The sequence below is a fragment of the Ictidomys tridecemlineatus genome, chromosome 11 (genome assembly GCF_052094955.1).
Source record: "Ictidomys tridecemlineatus isolate mIctTri1 chromosome 11, mIctTri1.hap1, whole genome shotgun sequence".
Lineage (NCBI taxonomy): Eukaryota > Metazoa > Chordata > Mammalia > Rodentia > Sciuridae > Ictidomys > Ictidomys tridecemlineatus.
Genome location: NC_135487.1, coordinates 84,652,530 through 84,673,328, shown reverse-complemented (window position 1 = coordinate 84,673,328; position 20,799 = coordinate 84,652,530). Strand labels below are relative to the sequence as shown.

The 20,799-nt window shown below is 34.1% G+C and overlaps 1 protein-coding gene across 4 annotated transcripts in view; it reads right to left on the bottom strand.

The window, feature by feature from the left end:
- Nucleotides 1-20,799, bottom strand: part of Trmt13 (tRNA methyltransferase 13) — a 23,198-nt gene extending 2,399 nt beyond the window's left edge. Inside the window, exons 1-10 of one of the 4 annotated variants that reach the window (XM_005339684.5) lie at nucleotides 20,510-20,792; nucleotides 17,161-17,207; nucleotides 17,009-17,075; nucleotides 8,994-9,056; nucleotides 8,485-8,554; nucleotides 8,226-8,332; nucleotides 7,734-7,901; nucleotides 5,199-5,271; nucleotides 4,213-4,287; nucleotides 164-596 (exon numbers count right to left, since the gene is read on the bottom strand). In XM_005339684.5, coding sequence (XP_005339741.2) covers nucleotides 164-596; nucleotides 4,213-4,287; nucleotides 5,199-5,271; nucleotides 7,734-7,901; nucleotides 8,226-8,332; nucleotides 8,485-8,554; nucleotides 8,994-9,056; nucleotides 17,009-17,075; nucleotides 17,161-17,207; nucleotides 20,510-20,656 — 1,250 coding nt within the window. In that variant the 5' untranslated portion in view covers nucleotides 20,657-20,792. Of the gene's footprint in view, nucleotides 1-163; nucleotides 597-4,212; nucleotides 4,288-5,198; nucleotides 5,272-7,733; nucleotides 7,902-8,225; nucleotides 8,333-8,484; nucleotides 8,555-8,993; nucleotides 9,057-17,008; nucleotides 17,076-17,160; nucleotides 17,208-19,561; nucleotides 20,341-20,509 lie in introns of those variants that run through there. The other 3 variants (XM_040289035.2, XM_078026818.1, XM_013364912.4) reach the window with 3 other exon arrangements.

Here is a 20,799-nt window from a genome sequence, read left to right as displayed (position 1 = left end):
CAGATTGACTGTGGAGGTATTACAGAGCTTGTATCCTATCTGTGGTTTCAGGCATCCACTGGGAGTCTTAGAATGTATGCCCCGTTGATAAGTGGGGGACAACCGTATAGCAATAATAAAATATTTCCCCTTTAGTGTTCAGCATTACAAAGTAGTCACTTACCCAGGCAAACTCTCAGAGCTGTCATCTGTGACTCTGTATCCTCCTTCATCATGCTCTTCGCTATCATCATTTTGATTATCTTTTCTCTTTGTGGTAATATTTGAGGCTTCGAAAGATGTTTTCTGCATCCCACAAGTCGCCCAACTACTCATTCGCTGGAAATAGTGGAATTCTACTGCTCCAAGGCCTAGGGCCCTGAAATATTCTTTGCCCACATAATGTCTCCAATCACACCTGTGGTGACAACAGAGTGCAATAACAATGCCAGCCACAGGGGTCCACTTCTCTGGGACATTTTTTTCATTTCCTTCCTTGGCCAAAGTGTTAATTTCTTTTTCTGTTTTATCATTCTTTATGCGTTTGGCTAAAGGTTCTTCATTCCTTTCCTCAAAACTGGCAGCATAGGTTTCAACCAAACATCGTAATGCAAGATCTGCAAACACAATTATGTCGCCCCCCCCAAACCATCATCTTTAAAATAAATATTTTTTATATTTCTTAAACAGTATGTTTTTTAAAAACCCAACAACAAAAATCTACTTAGCTTTATATATGTAAAATCCTATCATAAAGTATCAACTTTGTTCAAATCTGCTTTTTTTCTATCTTCTTATTTTTTCTAGTGACTAATTTTGCATAAAATCTATTTCCCAATAAAACTATCCAAATTTAAGGTCTACAATTAAAAAAAAAACCTTTTGTCTAACTATTTGAATTGTCTCCCATTTCCCCTACCCTGGCTGAGGAAATGATTTGTATAGAAAACATCTATTTACCTATACTTGCATTCCAGCTTAAGAAACTTGAGCTTAAGAAACTCAAAGGAAGAAGTAAAGAACAAAGGCAATTTTGCTTAACATAGTGATGCTAAATTTTAGTTAGAAGATAATCACAGCAAATAGCAATGAATTGAAGAGTAGAGAACAGGGTGATTAGAACATGGAAAGTAGGCCTCTCTGAGTAGTCTTACTGTGTTTATGCATTCATTCTGCAAATATTTTCTGAATGCCTTTCATGTGCAAAACATTGAGGATGCAATGATGATTAATATACCCAAATTTAGAGGATTATGTATGCTATATTAAATGAAAACGTTTTAGTACATTTTAAAACTAAAAAACAAACAAAAAAACCCAAAGATTTTTGATGAGTATGGATATTTTCCACTGAGAACTACTATACTGTTGACAATATTGGAAAGACCATAATTATATACTGTAAAACCCATATTTTCTGATTAGATTGTTATATTGTGTCTGCTCAATTAAAAACAAATGCATATTTAAAAATTTTATTGCCCTAAGATGTCACAATATTAAATGATCTGATATTTGCTAGTAAATTTAGTTCAATATATGAATTTAAGTCAACAAACATTATTGGAAACCTATTATTTGGATAAGGTGATAGTCAATCTATTATTTATTTATTTATTTATTTATTTATTTATTTATTTATTTATTTATTTATTTATGGTATAAGGGCACAACAGTTTTAAACACCAATCTTCACAAAATAATTTTAATACTTTGTAATCTATTATTTCTTAAACAGTTTTATCACAATTCCCTCTGCATATCTTTACCTTATTATATTTTACTTATCTGTTTATATATCTAATTCTTGCAGATGCTATGAATTTTTTGAGACTAAGGCATACACTATGCTACTAAAATGCTAATACAATTTTCTTTCTTTCTCTCTTTTTATTTTTGAGGCAGGGATTTTGCTGTTGCTCAGCTCAAGTGATGAGCCTGCTTTAGCCTCCTGAGTAGTTGTGCCATTGTGCCTGGCTCCATAAACTATTATTTTCTAATAAAATATATTCAGTCACTATTTTATTTATATTTAACTTAAGTAAATGATTTTCAGAAATGAGAATAATCAGAAAAATTATTAAAAGAATTAAATAATTTCAGAATTAAAAGGATCTTTATCAGTCTAGCTCAACCTCTTTTTTTATAGCGCTCTAAAGGGATAAAGCTGTACACCCAAAAAAGGACAAAGAAACACAGCAAATTAGTGGCCAAGATTATTCATTCATTCAAATTCACTAAGTTTCTGTTATATATTGAGCATTGTATTAGCATATACTTTATTTTCAAAAAATTCACAAGATACTGGCAGAATTAAATAAACAGACATAAGTGAAATATAATCAGGTAAAGATACCACAGAGGCAGGGCTCAGTGGCACATGCCTGTAATCTAAGCAGCTTGGAAGGCTGAGGCAGGAGGATCATGAGTTCAAAGCCAGTCTCAGCAATGGTGAAGTGCTAGGCAACTCAGGGAGACTCTATCTCTAAATAAAATACAAAATAGGGCTAGGGATGTGGCTCAGTGTTTGAGTACCCCTGAGTTCAATCCCTGGTAGCCTCTCCAAAAAACCAAAACCAAACAAACAAAAGAGGGTATTGTGATAATACTAAGGAGGCAGATCTTATTTAAGGAGACCCCCGCCCCCGAAAAGAGGTGATAACTGAGCTGCAGGATGAATAGATATTGACCAGTCTTTTTGTTTGGGTGACAGTGGAATTCCAGAAATGGTAGGAACAGAATAGTATATGGAAAAATATTCAAGCTTGATGTTGGTGAACAGTAAAGCTAGAAACAGAGTGGCAAATAACTGCTGAAGAGTTTAAAAAGGAGAAGGATACACTAGGAGTGTAGCAGATGGACCTAAATATTAATATTTAAAGAACGCTGTGGAAGGAAACTATGAAAGAAACAGAAGGAATGCACTGATGAAAGGAAAGAACTGGGAAAGAAGTGTCAGATAAGACGATGAAACTGAAATTCAAAAAGGATAATTAACTGCAAGAGATGAAAGGGGAATTCAAACAGAGTGAACCAAAGTGGAGAAAATGCATGGAATATGAGAACTGGCCACTGTAGGTTATACTTTTGAGAAATATGGATTAGATGGGAAGAGTGTATACCCTCCCCCTTCCCCAGGATGAAATTGGATGCAACTGGTTTACTTCAAAAGGCTTTTATTTAAGGGTTAATTAAGATATATGGAAGTCATCTAAAAACTTTGAATTACAACACAATAAACAGTACTCATATTCAGCCAATTTGAATAATGTCTTATGAAGGCTCCAAGTTCCCCAAATGTATAGATGATGAAACTAGCAGGAGCCACGAAGATATAATAATAGCTAACATAGTGAGCATTAATATATGCCAGAATTTTATGTGGAAACTGGTAAATGGTATTATTACCCCTATTTTACCAATGGGGTAACCAAAGCTCAGGAAAGTTAAATAACTTGCCAAAATTACACAGCAGAACTGACAATGAAACTATCCGAGTCCCAATGTATGCTGTTTCCACTCTACAATGCTAGATCTGATGAACAGAAGCTAAGACATCTTAGATTTTTCTGGTATGAAATTTTTTAAATTTTTCCTCAGAATCCTGACACACAGTGATCTTCTAAGTTCCTCTAAGAAAGTTTCTCTAAGTACCTTCTGGGGTGAAATACTACAGTTTCCACAACAATTTGTTTCCCTGTTTAGTTGTAATATAACCCAAAGAACTTTAAGGTTCCATATGACATATTATTTATACACAACTCTCTAGATTCATCCTGCAAAATGGCCAAAATGAGCAGATATCTAGGAAAGCCCTGCATTTGATACAATATAGGGCCAGTGTTGCTTATGAAGACTGTTTTTTTGTAACGAGAATAAGTTTAAAAAATTTTTTTACATATTTTTGTTCTTTGTAGTTAAACATGACAGTAGAGTATAATTTGACCTATTTATACAAACACGGAGTACATCTTATTCTAATTAGGATCCCAGTCTTGTGGTTGTCTACAATGTAGATATTCCCTGTGGTGGATTCTCATATACACATAGGAAAGTTATGTCAGAATCATTCTCCTGTCTTTCCTATTCCTTTCTCCATTCCTTTCCCTTCATTCCCCTTTAAGACTGATAAGCTGTAAGTATAAGAAATCGTAACAACTCAAAAGAAAGCACTAGGCAATTTAAATTAAGATTTAATGTATTAATTTAGATATTATCAGTGTGTTTACCTACCTGTTGCTACACCACACAGATGCTTTCCAATTCCTACCACAGGTAGTTTCTCTTCTCTCAGTACAGGAATCTTATCTGAAATGAAAGAAAGCATTAAATAAGCTCTCTTATGAGATAAGTATATGTGGAGTTTTCTTTCTTCTTTTTTTTAAATTTATTTTTATGTGCTGCTGAGAATCGAACCCAGTGCCTCATATGTGAAAGGCAAGTGCTCTGCCACTGAGCCACAATCCCAGCCAGAGTATATGTGTTTTTTTTTAAGAGATAAAATTAGAATTAATTAAAATGCCTGAATTTTAGGGCTAAACCTAGAGACTCAAACAAAAAAATTCTCACTTTATAGAATTCAACATATAACCTGAGAAGCTGTTTATCAACATTAGGAAAGTAATATATTTAAAAATCTAGACAGAATATTTTATACATTATTAGCTAGGCAGAGGAACTATTTCATTTTCTTTAATGGTTTTGGTAAATTATGTTAATTACAGGCAGAAGGCTAGTTTAGGATATGAACACATTCAAGATTAATTTAAACAGGACAAAGAAGCAAATAAGGGTGCATTTTCAAATTTTAAACTCTTGCCTTGGCATGATAGTGCTTGCCTATAATCCCAGTGACTTGAGAGGCTGAGGCAGGAGGCCAAGTTTGAGGCCAGCCTTAGCAACTTAGTGAGGCCTTAAGCAACTTAGCAAGACCCTATCTCAAAATAAAATATTGAATCCCCAGGTCCAAAAAAAAAAAATTTTTTTTAACTTTTTCTGAATATAACACTTCATTTTTAGTTAATACTGAAAATATTTTTTTCAATCCTAATTCAATTTACATTTACTTGAGTGTTACATATAATATTCTCTATTAATATTGAACTAATTTTCCTTTGTTTTTCCTGAAGCACTGTTCTAATGATTGAATTTCTAAGCAATCCTTACAGTTTGAAACATCTATGATTTATGATAGAGCAATGGAAAGTTAGGCAACTTACTCAAGCACAAATGTTGAATATCAATTTGAAGTCTTTCAAACACTGAATTTTTCTTTCTGTGTTTACCATCTACCTGCACAAACAGAAAAGTATTGTAATAATGACTCTTTGTGCTAAAAAAAGTTTTATGAAAATGAAAAGATTTGTTTTCAAAATCCAGAGTAAATGTTTCCATCTTGTTTTTCTTATTATTGAAAAAATAGAATGAATTAAAAATTTTAAGATTGTGTATTTTTGATGAAAACTCTAAAGTAGTATCACATTTTTATAAGATTTGAAAATTTTACCAATTATTATATACACATTATTTTCTTTAACTTTAATAATTCTCAATTCACTCACAAAGAACTAGGGTTCACAGATATTAAGTAAGCTAAGATTATTTGCCAGCTCTTTTATCTTTGTTACGGGTGGCAATCTATTTTCATTTTGGTTCTTTTCTTACGTTCTCTGAAAGATTACATCCATTTCAGTCTATCTTTGTAAATGCCTACAACATACAGTTCTACATTGTGGCCCAGACCTCTCTGATGAGCATCAAGACACATGTCGACTTTAAAAAAAATTTTTTGGTAGGGTTAGTAGGTTGTTGTACATGTCAGGCGAGCTTTCTACCACTGAGATACATCCCCAATAAAGTTTTATTTTTTTGTGGTGCTAGTGATCAAACCCAAGACTTCACAAACGTTAGGCTAGAACTTTACCACTGAACTATACCCTCAGCCCCTCAGATGCATATCCAATCCTCAACTAGAAAATTCTACTTCAACAGAAAACTAGACACATTCAGAATTGAATTCATTACTTTTTCCTCTAAACTTATACTTCCTCTGCCTCCTCCTATATTTCTTTATATCAAGAAGAGCACCACTTACTTAAGCCATAAAAACATTACCCAAAATTACTCCTCTCTCATTGTCAATGAATAATAAATCACTGATTATTTTATTTTTTTATTTATTTTTTATTCTCGGCGGACACAACATCTTTGTTTGTATGTGGTGCTGAGGATTGAACCCGGGCCGCTCGCATGCCAGACAAGCGTGCTACCACTTGAGCCAAATCCCCAGCCCCTGATTATTTTATTATTATTATTATTTTTCACATTAAATAACTAAGTCTTGTGGCTTCCAATACTTTTAACATTTTTCATATTCTTCCCCTCTCCTATATCCTACTGCAACTACCTTAGCTTTCTGGCCCAATTCTTAATTGGATTATTGTTTAAAAATAGTCTTATTATCAATTTGCCTACTTCAAGTCTCAGACTCTTATAATTAGTTTCACTTATGCTAAGCTAAATTTTTTTTAATATTTATTATTTTCCTTTTATTTTATTTTTTTAAGGAGATAGGAATATTTATTTTTTAGTTTTCGGCGGACACAACATTTTTGTATGTGGTGCTGAGGATCGAACCCGGGCCGCATGCATGCCAGGCAAGCATGCTACCGCTTGAGCCACATCCCCAGCCCCTAAGCTAAATTTTTAAAAAAGTTTTTTTTTTGCTTCACCAATGCTTATGAATTCTTCCAATCTCTCAACTGTCACTTTCTCTGTGAAATCTTCCCACACTAAACTGAGGTTGTTCTTTTATCTTTATGCTCCCATAATACCTGGTATTTATTATTATCACAACATACTTAGCATATGGAAACAAGATACTTGCCTCACTAGATTTGGTTCTTAAAGGTAAGAACCAAATCTTTTCAACTGTTTTGAGCACATAGTAGTATAAAGTCAATTTTTTCCTTAGTATTCAACATGAGGTCTTCCCTAGCTAACTCTCTTTCCAGTCTCCCATTACTGAACTTCACGTGATGCCCTCCTATCACATAGCAGAGTTTCCATATCATTCAGGCATTTGGTTATGCTGTTTTGCTTCCTAAAATGCTTCTCAAACTCTCAGTTAGCAAACATTAATTCAGCTTTTAAGATTTAGCTCAAGCATCACCTTTTCTGTATAGTTATTCTCCATCCCTTCTCTGAAATAAAACTTGTCACTCCATCTTTTGAATCTATACTATGTGCAGATTTTTTTCACTTTTCTGCATTTACTACATTTTAATACTTTATGAAATTTATTTATTTGCCTCTCTCTCCTTTCTAAATATAAGTAATAGAGCACAGGGGTTTTGTCTTACTAAACTTAAATGTACCAAAGGCCTACCACAATGCCTGGGAGTATGCTCAATAAATATTTATAAATGAGTAGTCAGCAAGTATTGAGCGAAAGACAGGAGAAAGAGTAGAGTAAGACTTGTAACTTCTAGCTTGAGCTTGGCTCTTTCTATATATTTTCCTGTCTCTGCAAATGATTTTTAAGAACTCAGAACATGAATTATCCAAATTTAGATTTAAAAAATTCACCTTCCAGTTAAGTTACCAATATAATTAGAATTGATAAAGAGCTATAAATAAATATACAATAAAGGAAGTTTGTTTTAAGAGAATGTTTCTGACCATCATTTTTTTTCTAACGCTGAAAAACGGAAAAAAAAAAATGGTTACTAATATACTACAATGATTTCACTTACTTTGAATCTTGTGGTCACTTTTTCTACCAGGATGAAGTGAACTTTTTCAGCATCTTTTAAGGCAATATCAACCCAATGAGATAATTTTCCCTTTCCTGCTCCAAACTCAACAAAGCATCTTCTTGGACCAAGTAACTTTAATTTTTCAATGTTACCTAAAATAGAAGCCTGCAAACTTCACAAGATTATTTTATAAACTAGAGCAAACATAGTTAGCTCAAATGGGAAAACAGCAAGTCAATCTCTATATAAGATAGTATGTTTGCACTAATAATTTGTTTGGCTTTAAGTTTTTTCTCATTTTTTAATATGTAAAAATCTACTGAGAACTATTTCTGTGCCAATTTTTATATGTTTGTACATATTTTTGAAATTGGAAAATTTTGTATCCTAAAAGATAAACAAAATCTCATTAGTAACTATATTGAGAAAGAAAAGAAGATTAGCTTTAAACAAATGAAGAAAGGTAGAATTATTGTGGTCTAAACAAACCTGCTGTTTCAGGTGCTTGGTTGCGGAATCACCATTTTTAGGATCATTAAGAGCATCATATAATGCTGGATGGGACATAATATGATCTTTAAGTGTAGAATTCAAACCTGTTCCAAATATAAATACAGTAGCTTAACCAACCAAATATGAAACTATAGGACTCAGAACAAGGGTGGTAACATTTTGTAAATCAGAATCAACTCATATACCCCTTTAATTACTCTAAAATATTTTAACTTGCAATTTCAGGCAGACTTACCTTCACTTGCTTTTCTCAGTTTCTTAATTAAGTTTTCCAACTGGTCTTCAGGTAGAGAAGAAATTGGAACCTGTAAACAAAAATAAAATAAATAATTTAGCAAAAAAATGCTTTAAAGTACCATGACAGAGGATTAATAATTGGGCAAATTCCATGGCCAACCCAGGCTCTTCTTTCTGATAAAACCCCTTCCTTAAGCTGCCACCAGAATTGCTCAACTCCTATGTTTCATCTGTCTCTACTCTGTTGCTTTAATTCCCCTAATCTCCTTAGGGTCAAGAAGTCCTTAAGCTCAGAAGAATCAAAGGAGACTCAAGCCATACTGTAGCTTGTTATGGAGCACGGGCTAGTCTGGGAACTAACCATCACTAATAACACTGACTCAATAGGAAAATGCATTCTAAATTCAAAACAACAGATTTATACCAAATAAAAATTGGAACATGGCTTCTATACAATATGGAGATAGGTTACAAATACCTTTTAATATTGAATATTAATGTACTTACTAATTGTTCAGGTATTTCTGTTTCATCTTTCAAGCCTGCATTAATATCTTGAATAAAGAAATCCTTGACAAAAACAAAACCGTAAAAAATTAATATGAAGTTCACAAAAATTAAGCTGAAAAACTGAAACTTCCCTTTTATCCCAAACTCTGTTTCTGCCATCTTCCCTCCCTCCCATTCAGTCATTAAATAATTTGTGAGTACCTACTCTGGTGCCTGGTTTGCTTTAGATTTTTAAGGAAGGATTCACCATAGTAGATAAGAGAGGAGAAAAATCTGTGTTCATCGATCATATATTCTAGAGAGGTAATTAATTGGAATAACTTATAGTCTAAAAATTCATTAATAATTTTAATTTTTTACCTGGTTACAGCATAAACTAAGGACTGTGCCAATTTTGCTTTATGGTGTAATGGCAAAAACGAGTACATACTTTCTTCAGACAGGCAGCATGACCAAAATGAAATAATGATATTATAATGGTATAAGTCTGACTTTTTTCTATTTTAAAATATTAATTAGGGCCTACTTTTTCTTCTATTAGACGCAGTCTCTGGTTTAATCCCTAGATCCTTGATCCATTTTGAGTTAACTTTTGTGCATGGTGAGAGATAGGGATTCAATTTCATTTTGTTGCAGATGGATTTCCAGTTTTCCCAGCACCATTTGTTGAAGATGCTATCTTTTTTCCAGTGCAGGCTTTTGGCACCTTTATCATGTATATTTGTGGGTTAGTCTCTGTGTTCTCTATTCTGTACCAATGGTCTACTAGCCTGTTTTGGTGCCAGTACCAGGGTGTTTTTGTTACTATTGCTCTGTAGGCCCTAAACTCCATCATGTGGGGCTAGGCCCCAACTTTTTTTTTTTTTAGAGAGAGAGAGAGAGAGAGAGAGAGAGGGGTGGGGGGAGAGAAAGAGAGAGAATTTTTTAATATTTATTTTTTAGTTCTCGGCGGACACAACATCTTTGTTTGTATGTGGTGCTGAGGATCGAACCCGGGCCGCATGCTTGCCAGGCAAGCGCGCTACCGCTTAAGCCACATCCCCAGCCCCAGGCCCCAACTTTTTTAATAAGACGCCTGTAGCACAAGAATTAAATCCAAGAATCAACAAATGGGATGGATTCAAACTAAAAAGTTTTTTCTCAGCAAAAGAAATAATATGTGAAGTGAATAGGGAGCCTAAATCCTGGGAACAAATTTTTACCCCTCACACATCAGATAGAGCTCTAATCTCTAGGGTATATAACGAGCTTAATAAGACAAGCACCAAAAAAAAAAAAAAAAAACAAAAAAACAAAAAACAAACAATCTGATCAATAAATGGACCAAGGACCTGAACAGACACTTCTCAGAAGAGGATATACAATCAATTAACAAATATACGAAAAAGTGCTCATCATCTCTAGCAATCAGAGAAATGTAAATTAAAACTTCTCCAAGATATCATCACACTCCAGTAAGAGTGGCAGCCATTATGAAGATGAACAACAACAAATGCTGGCGAGGATGAGGGGGAAAAAGGTCACTCATACACTGCTGGTGGGACTGCAAATTGGTGCAGCCAATTTGGAAAGCAATATGGAGATTCCTTGGAAAACTGGGAATGGAACCACCATTTGACCCAGCTATTCCTCTTCTCGGACTAAAAACAGTATATTACAGGGACACAGCTACATCAATGTTTATAGCAGCACAATTCACAGTAGCTAAACTGTTGAGCCAACCTAGATGTCCTTCAGTGGATGAATGGATTAAAAAAAAAAATGTGGCATTTATACACAATGGAATATTACTCAGCAATAAAAAAGAATAAGATCATGGCATTTGCAGGGAAATGTATGGCATTAGAGAAGATTATGCTAAGTGAAGTTAGCCAATCCCCAAAAAACAAATGCCCAATGTCTTCTCTTATATAAAGGGGATGACTCAAAATGGGGTTGGGAGGAAGAGCAAGGGAGGAAGATTACCTCTAGATAGGGAATAGGGGTGGGAGGGAAAGGGAGGGAGAAGGTGAATAGCATGGATGGTGAAAGGAGACCCTTATCACTATACAAAATACATGTATAAAGTTGTGAATTTGGTGTCAACATACCTTATATATAATCAGAGATATGATAAATTATGATATAATGGTGTATTAAGAATTGTAATGCAAAAATAAAGATGATTATGAAAAAAATAAAATACTAATTAAAAATTGAAAGTAGAAGTGTACTGTGATACTATGCTACTTAGTCCATCTGTAGAAATATGAATTCTAGGTAAATATTTAGATAAATATTGTCCAATAGTATTCTCTGCAATGATGGAAAGGCTGTATATCTGCCTTAACCAACATGGCAGCCACCAGCAGTGAAATATGGCTAGTGCAACTGAGAAATTGGACTTTCAATTTCATTCAATTTTAATTAATTCAAATTCAAACAGTTTTATATGGATAGTGGCTGTCATATTGGACAGTGTCGATCTACATGAATGAAATAATAGTGTTTCTACAAATCCTTTTTTTAAAAGTGAAAACAACTCCCAGAGACAATTCATTATACATAGTAGTAGACTTCTGTTACACAGATGGCAGAAGGCTAACATCCTGAGTATGTGCTGCTTGCTTTTCCTATATGTTTAAAAATGAAAACCTGTAATTGAGTGGAATGAGTGAAAACTGCATGTACAAAGGTTTGTTGGATGATTGACAAAACTATAATAGAAAATTAGCTATACCTATTATAATTTGATGTACTCCTAAATTTTTAAAAATGGTTGTAATGAATGTTCTAGGTAAATTGTATTGTGGATTAGACTTTCATATGTAAAAATTATTTATGTTGGAGAAATTTACCACCAACTTACTTTCATTTACTATGCTAAATGTTTACAAAATGATGAAGTTTCACAAAGTCAAGCAAAACAGTGATATGAATCTACCTAGTTTCCAAGTTTCATATTATAGTGTACCAGATAAAGATTGCTTGGTATTTTTTCCCCCCATCTCATCATCCCATTGTGTTTTTCCCTTTTCTTGCCATGGTATTCATGAAATCCATCCCAAAGTATTCCATTTTAAATAAATTCATACATTCTCTCAAACTTTTCACAGAACACACATTGAATTTGTTTGCTTTAATGGAAACCTGGCATTAGGCAAGGAAGAAATTTCCAAGTAAAACCTTATTTTCTCTTTCTACTAAAGTGGCTAAAGGATAAGGGGGACGTGGATGGTCATCATTTTTCTTCTATAGTACCTTAATGTTAAAATATTTTCTTCTAAGCTTAAAGCATCTGGCCTAGTAGTTCTAGGCAATGTATGAGGATATTTTGTTGTCAAAATGACTGAGAACAAGTGCTATCAGAAGATAATTTTCCTATGGGTCTTTCAATCTTCTGTAAGTCTTCCAAGCAGTCACTGACTAAATTTATTTCAGACTATCTTTTCAAAGATGCTTTATACCAAGTATCCTTGGAAAATCAAAATGGTGTCTTCTAGGTCACATAGTAGGCTTAATTATTATACAGTATAAAAAAGAAAAATGTCTACTTATGAGACACAGTTTAGGCAGCTTTGCTTATTGCCCAGTTTAAAAGGATTTATAGTTCCTGAATTTGGAGTTCTTCAATTATGATTCAAGTCCACTTTATTTGCAGAATTCATCTAGGCCCCTCTGTGGTGAGTCCATAGGCTTTGGGAAACAAGAAGAATTCATGTAAATAACAAGCTCCTGTTGCTTCCTGTGAGGAATGAATAATGTGTGTGAAAATCAGTGGTAGGGTACATGCTTAGCATGCACTCCAGCATAAAAAAAAAAAAAAAAAAAAAAAAAAGTACTTGGTCTCTGATCCAGGAAACGCTTATCTTCTACCAGCATCCACAAATCTGTGGTTAGTTTGTTATTAGTTTGAAAATATGATGAAATATAATAAAATTTCAGAACCTTCTCAGTACTTGCCATTTGCTACTCAGGAGCTACGATGGGTACTTTGGGAAGTACAGGAATACTTTGAAATGCACATGCTATGACTGTCTCAAAGGCCTAGTGAGAAATACCAGGCTCTTAAATCATTGTCTGAATCTCCTGAGGTTGTCAACTATTCATCTGTAGGTCATTGTCTGACATCTACTAGGATTTTGAAAACAAATTGTATTTTATATTTCAAAATCCAGCCAAAATGATTCTTTAAAATCACTCAATGGAACGGTTCTGCTTTAACTTTTTAGGTAAATATTTAAATATTGTCCAATAGAACTCCAAATTCAGGTAAAATTATTTATGTTGGAGAAATTTACCATCAACCTGCTTTCATTTACTATGCAAAATATTTACAAACTGATGAAGTTTCACAAAGTCAAGCAAAAAGTACATGTCAATAAAGTACTTCCAAGGACCTCTAGACTGTCATTGCTATGAACCATATAACTTCTAAAATCTTCAACTGACCACAATTCTGTAATATGCTAGTAAAAAGCACAGTGATTCTTTTGTTCCTAATCATATTATCTCACTTTTAAATACCTCTAATGACTTTTTCCTTTCTTTTGTGGTACTAGGGGTTGACTCCAGGGGCACTGTACTACTGATTACATCCCCATTCCATACACACACACACACACACACACATACACACACACACACACACATACATATACATACATACACATACACACACACACATACATATACATACATACACATACACACACACATATACATACATACATATGTATACCTGTAGTTTGCTGATGGTCTTGATGGTTGACTGTCAAATCATTACTATGTATTCAACATTCCACTTTTGTGAATATATTTTTCTATTCTGTTCTTTTTAAAAATAAATTTTATTCTGTATATGAGTTTTGTATATAACATGATGTTTTGAAATACATATAGAGAGTAAAGTGCTTACTATATTGAAGCAAATTCATACTTGTCATCTCATATAGCTACTTTTTTCCCTATTCTATTGTGTTACTGAACAGAGAACTGAATTTTTAGCCCTTGTTGAGTGATAAATTGTTATTATGGTATTATGTACTCCTTAGTTATAAATAAGTGTGATCATAAGTTAATGTGACCCTGTCTCTAAATAAAATACAAAATAGGGTTGAGGATGTGGCTTAGCAGTCAAGGGTTCCTGGGTTAAATTCCAGGTACCACACCCCCTGCAAAAAAAAAAAAAAGCCAGGTATGTTGAAGCACACCTGTAATCCCAGCTACTTAGGAGGCTGAGGCAGAAGGATCCCAAGTTCAAAGCCAACCTCAACAACTTAGTGAGGTTCTAGTTAATTTAGCAAGACAAAATAAAAAATAAAAAGGGCTGAGGAAATGAGTGATAAAGCCCCCCCTGAGTTAAATACCCAGTTCTAAAAACACAAAACAAAGCAAGACAACATTTGTAATTCTTTTTTACATAAGAATTAGACCTTAGGTGGAACAAAACAGTGTAGGGCTTATAAAAAAAAAAAAAAAAAAAGAAAAGAAAAAAAAATAAGTTAATGTGACACTTAATCCCAAAATACGGTCTGCTGAATACTGGTGAAGTAAAACCACTTAAGCATTTGTATAGTTTCCAGTTCAAATTCATTATCTCTACACTCAGTCTGATTCCCAAAGACACCCAGCAATTATTCTTCATAACCATCATACCCTTTAACCACCTTGTCTCTTAATTGTAGAGATTAGCAAAAGTGCAGCTATCAAAAAGAACTTTCTCAATTAATATTCCTTTTTGGTTAAATTTGCCTGAACTAATAATGTTCATCTACTACTTCCTATCTATTTCACTGGAAGCATTATTCCTCCCCCTATTGATGCCTTCTACTTCTATTTTGTCTTCTATCCCTCAATGCTTTCTGAGAAACATTCTACCATTAATTATGCTCTCTTCTGGTTTCTTCCCTTCTACTGGCTTTTCACTCTGAGCTTATAAATAAAATTTCCCCCATTTTAAGAGCCATTCTGACTTTCAAGTTCCACCCAAAGCCAAGTTTGTTGCTTGTGGTTTTTACTGCTTTATCTTTTATTCACATATCTAGTCTGATTTTTTCTCTCCCCATACTATTTAATACGAATTTTGCTGATCATTAACAATCACTATATTGTCAATCCAATGTTTTCTTCTCCATCCTTATCTCATTTGATTCCTCTGTGATGATAAAAACTACTGATCACAGGGTAGGGTTGTGGCTCAGTGGTAGAGTGCTCACCTAGCATGCACAAGGCACTGGGTTCAATCCTCAGCACCACATAAATGTAAAATAAAGATATTGTGTGTCCACTGAAAAATTAAGAATAAATTTTTAAAAAAGAAACTCTTGATCACTCTTTTCTTTTTGAGGTTTATCTTTCTGGGGTTCCTAATACACCATGCTCTTCCAGTTTTTCTTTTTCCTCCCTTTCCAGCCACCAGTCTCAATTTTTTTCTATGGTTCTTTTTAGCAGTTTACCCTTCAATGTCAATGTTGTCTAGAGCTCTGTCCTTGATCTTATGATTTACTCCTGGCTACTCTCAGGTCTCATCTTTTATTTTGTTCTCCTTTTATTTTATATTCTAGTTATGTGAGATTTTCAGTCCCTGACAAAGGAATTTATTCTCACAGCCTTTGCACATATTTTCCTCCTTAGAGGGCTGATTCTCCCTTGACATTTAGCTCTCATCTTTTATGATACTTCCTTCAGAGATGCCTCCATGATTCATTCCCCCATTTCTCTCATGCCCTATATTCTCCAAAAAAGGGTTAGGCCCTCCTTCTTTATTCTCCCTTAGCATCCTGTACTTAATCACGTTTAGCACATAATATTGCATTTTCCATTTCCCTCACTACATTGTTATGTTCTTCTAGGCAAGGTGCTTGGTACAATATTTGGCATATGTGCTCACTTAATATCTATTGAAAAATAAATCCTTTTCTTTTTCCTATAATCACTTATCCTTGGGTACCTTAAAAATCCAAAGTTTTAACTATAACCTATATGTATTTGACTTCCAATTTTTGATTATTTGTCCAAGCTCTCTACTGAATTTCAGTCACATACCCAACTCAAATTTACCGACACCAAGTTTTATTGATTCTGCTACCTAAATAACTATTATACTCTTCCCATATTCTTTAATTATCAGTCTCTTACCACATCAACAATAGCTTTCTAACTAGTCCTACTGAGTCCAACCTGTCAACAACAGCTTTCTAACTAGTCCTACTGAGTCCAACCTGTCCTACCACATTGCTATTAAAGAAAGTTTTATTTTTTTTTGTTTTTTAAATTCTTTTAATTGTCAGTGGACCTTTATTTTATTTATATGTGGTGCTGAGAATCGAACCCAGTGCCTCATACATGCTAAGCAAGTGCTCTCACTGAGCTATAACCCCAGCGCCAAGAAGGTTTTTTAACAGGAAAATTTGGCCATGCCATTCCCAAGCTTAAAATCTTTCAGTGGTTTTTCCATATCTTTCAGAATAAAGTTCCAGTTTCTTAAAAGTATCATGTGATTTCTCAGCTCCATGCCTTTGCACATGTTGTCCTTTGTGCTGAAAAGGACCCTTCTTTCTTTTCTTTTCCTTTCCATATCAAGACTCAATTCCACTATTACTCCCTCTGAAAAACCTTTCTCAACTCTTTATATTTGTTCTTAATTTTGATGCCAGTATGTGTTCTCATCATACTATGCTTGCTCCTTTTATTTGACCTTACTGAACAACATTCTTTATTCACAAGTTTACTTTCCAGTCTCAAGCTCCTTGAAGACTGAGATAATATTTTACTGAAATAATTTTAGTAGGCACTAAGTAAATGTTTTTAAATAGTGAACTTATTCTCTGAACAACATTCAGGTTCCATAAAATTCTGTTCTCTGGATTAAGACCATGAATGAATTTATAATCTCATACGTTATACATATAAACTTAAAAGACACTGACCAAGGCAACAGTCTTGTTAAATATTCACATTAGTAATATATTAAGTACTGTATATAACATAGTACACATTTTACCATTCAGTTTTACTGAGCAAACACTTACAGGTTTTGGCTTCTCCCTTGAATTACATTTTTTCAAATGTTTTGCTAGTTGATCTTCATATACTGTGCTAAATTTGAAAAGAAAATATAAAATGAGACTTCTGACAATTATTGTTTCTACCACAGAAAAACCCTTATTTGATCTATACTTACTGTTTTGGATCTAAAGGACACAGGATTCTTTTCCGAGCATTTTCTTCCTAATGTGTTAAAAGGGATATATTTAGTTAAGTAAAATATCAGTTTTACTACTTATAGATACTAGATATAACTTTTGTGTATCTGCACTGTCAAAAAAAAGGTAAGAAAAGTTTAAAAGGACATAACGAAAAATTGGCAAAATCAGGTCATAGGGTTTAACAAAAACAAAATATCCAATGTAGCTAATATCTATATAAGAATAAAAACTGCTTTGGACAAACAAGTGTCTATGGCTTCAAATAGGTTATAATAAAGGCCTATATATGCACAGAAATTTGAATCCAAGATAACATCTACTATAATATGCACTATTATTTTATGTACCACCAAGAAAGAAAAAAAGTTAAACATTTAACTAAAAACTGACAAAAATTTTATGTTTATCATATACAACATGATACACTGAATTATGTTTACCTTGCGGAATGGCTAAATTGAACTAATTAACATATGTATTATCTCATTTATCATTCCTGTGGAAAATACTACCCATTTAAATTATGACATATCACTGATTTTAAGAACCATCTTGATCTCTAAGTTATAAAAATCTGAAAATAATTATTTTAGAAACAATGAAACACAGTATTTTAACAATTAGGTATGTGCCATATTCTACTGACTTCAACTTTTCAGTATAGCAGTTATATCCTCTCACTTTAAGTTACAGATTTAACTATATGCACTGTGAAAAAAGGAAAATTAATAATCTTGGCAATTCTACTCCACATTCCATATGAATCTGTATGAACAGCATAAACAGTAGTTAAACCACAGACCAGTTCAGGACTACTGATATATTTCCAGTTCTATCAGCTACCAGCTACATGACCTAAGTGGGCTTATTGCCTCATACAAAAGATAAGAATAATATCTTACCTACTAACGTTGGTGAAAATTAGCGAGCTATTAGTTTTTTGTATTTTAACAAAAGAGATAAAGCTGCTTAGCATAGTGCTAGCCATGGAATAAACGCTGACCAAGGGCTTACTCTTTTTTTGGTGTGTGTGGTACTGAGGATTCTGCTCAGGGACTTGAACATAATTAGGCCTTAACACTGAGCTACATTCCCAGTTAGATTTAAATTTTGAGTGTCACTAAGTTGCCCAGACGAGTCTTGAATTTGGGATCCTCCTGCTTCAGCCTGGATAGTGTTCATTCTTATGGACTTTTTTTCTCAATTTATTTTAGTTCTGATGTGCCTCTTAGCATGTTCATGAAAACTATGCACACTGAATTTTATGGAAAAAATTTTTGAAAATACTTTTATTCCTTATTTGTTAACTTAAAACTTAATTTCCGCCAAGGGCTTGTCTACAGTCCCCACAACTTGGAAGGGTAAGGTGGGAAAATCATTGAGACCAGTTTGAGACCAGCCTGAGTAATTAAGATCCCTGTCAAAAAAACAAAAGAAACAACAAAACTTAACTTCCATGTAGGAAAAGCCTCTATTCTAACTTCCAAAGTCCAATCATAGAGTGAAGAATAAAAGCACCTTTTAAAACTTGTTGTTTGGATTTAGAAACGGGGTTTCTCAAACCTCAGCACTATTGACATTTTGGCTTGGATAATTTGTTTTTTGGAAGGGGGCTTTCTAATGATTTGTAGGTTTAGCAGTGTCTCTGGACTCCACCCATTAGATACCAGTTATACTTCCCAGTTGTGACAACCAAAATGTTTTCTGTCATTGCCAAGTGTCTTCTGGGGAACAAAATCATCCCCAGTTGAGAATCACTGGCTAAAAATGGGTTTAAGGAATGTCATCAGTGTCACTTTTAAAAAAAGATGAAGAGGAAAACATAATATTCCAATTTCATCATGAACTACAGATTCAGGAGAATGGTTAACAATCAAAACCCAGTGTTTGGAAAGTGTTTCCCCTGGTATTTTGCAGTTTTTCTCCAAGGAACTAATAACTACATGTAGTTCCTTTTTAAGAATAGCAATCACCTTGTAGATTTAGCCACATTCTAATACTATTACCATCTTCATTACTTTACAGATGTCTGGATACAGAGTGGGAACAAAATTTTTGTGCTCTGATAAATTTCATTCTTCAATCAAGGGTGTTTGCTGGCCCCCTAAAATCAGCCAATAAAATTACAGGAGGACTTCACAAGTAGTTTCCACAATAAGTCACATTTCCCATATTCCAAAACAAGAAAGTTCTTGTTTCAGTATGCTTCCCTTTAGGTAAACGTTACCAACCCAAAACAGGAAGTAGGCTGTGGCTATGAAATGTAGTTTTACACAAAGGGGCTCATCTGCACTGTATTTTTGACTAGAAGGATAAAATGTCAAAAATAAAATAATGGCAGGGGCTGGGGTTATAGCTCAGTAGTAGAGTGCTTGCCTGGTACTTGTGAGGTACTGGGTTGATCCTCATCACCACATAAAAAATAAATAAATAAAACAAAGATATTGTATCCATCTTTAAAAAAATATTTAAAAAAAATAAAATGCAAATAATACTGGACTTTTAGAAGGCATGAAGCCAGATGCTAGTCTATTTGGTTTATTCTTTATTTTCCTATTATATATATTATATACTTATAGTTTATATGTCATATATAGTATATACTCTATATTATGTACTTACATATGCCATATATAGTACATACTATATATTATATTCTTATTTTATATATTACTTATATATTCTTATATATGCTTATATAATGCATACAAGCAAATATACATTGGTTGATAGTATATTTATATGAATATTGTATTATCGAACAAGATTGCACATTTTCTGCTTTCAGCTTTAAAAGGTCAATTCTTATATATATATTTTAAATCATTCCCTCCCCATTCCAGCCAAGTAGTTGTAAGTTGCTGTCTAGAGATTGTAAGCCTAAATAAAAATTTTGGAAGTTTCTCTTTAGAGCATTTACAAGAAGTGGTTATTATTCATGATACAACAATTAGAACACAACCAGTGAACTCTAGGAACTTCAATCGCTACTTTTTCTAAACTACCACTTCCCATCAGGAAGGCGGAGGGTGGACGGAGTTAAGGAGCAGCAGTTTGGGGCAAAACTAAAGTCTAGCATTCCCGAGGTAGGATCAAGATGAACGTGTCACAGCTCGCGTTTCACTTAGTAAAAGAAAACAATGCTCATCACTAGGGCTCATCATCGCTCCACAAGTAGGTCAGAACTTCGTTTATTAAAGTAAAAGCTGGAGAATCCAGGGGACAGAAGCAGAAACCTGTCAAAGAGGGGAGGGGCCGGGTTCCAGCACCGACCGCTCCGGTAAACTTATTGTCGACTCTCAGAAGGTTAGGGCGATACCAGACCTCCGCGGCTCCAGCGTGTTCACCACAGAACCTTTTCCCGGCGGCCACCACCATTCTACAGAATCGCTTCTTCTTTTCCACATAGTAACTGCATCTACCCTCTGCTGGAAAGCCAGTAGCATGCGGTGTCCGCGCCGAATCCGCCATAATTCTGGGTGAGCTTCGGTAGCCAGCATCCGGCGCCCAGAGCAAAAGTTGTCACTTTCCTTTGGGTGGTTTTCCCTTAACAAGCATGGCGTCCTCGGGTCGGGCCACACAGGTAATCCTCGGAAACAGCGCCCCGCCCTCGT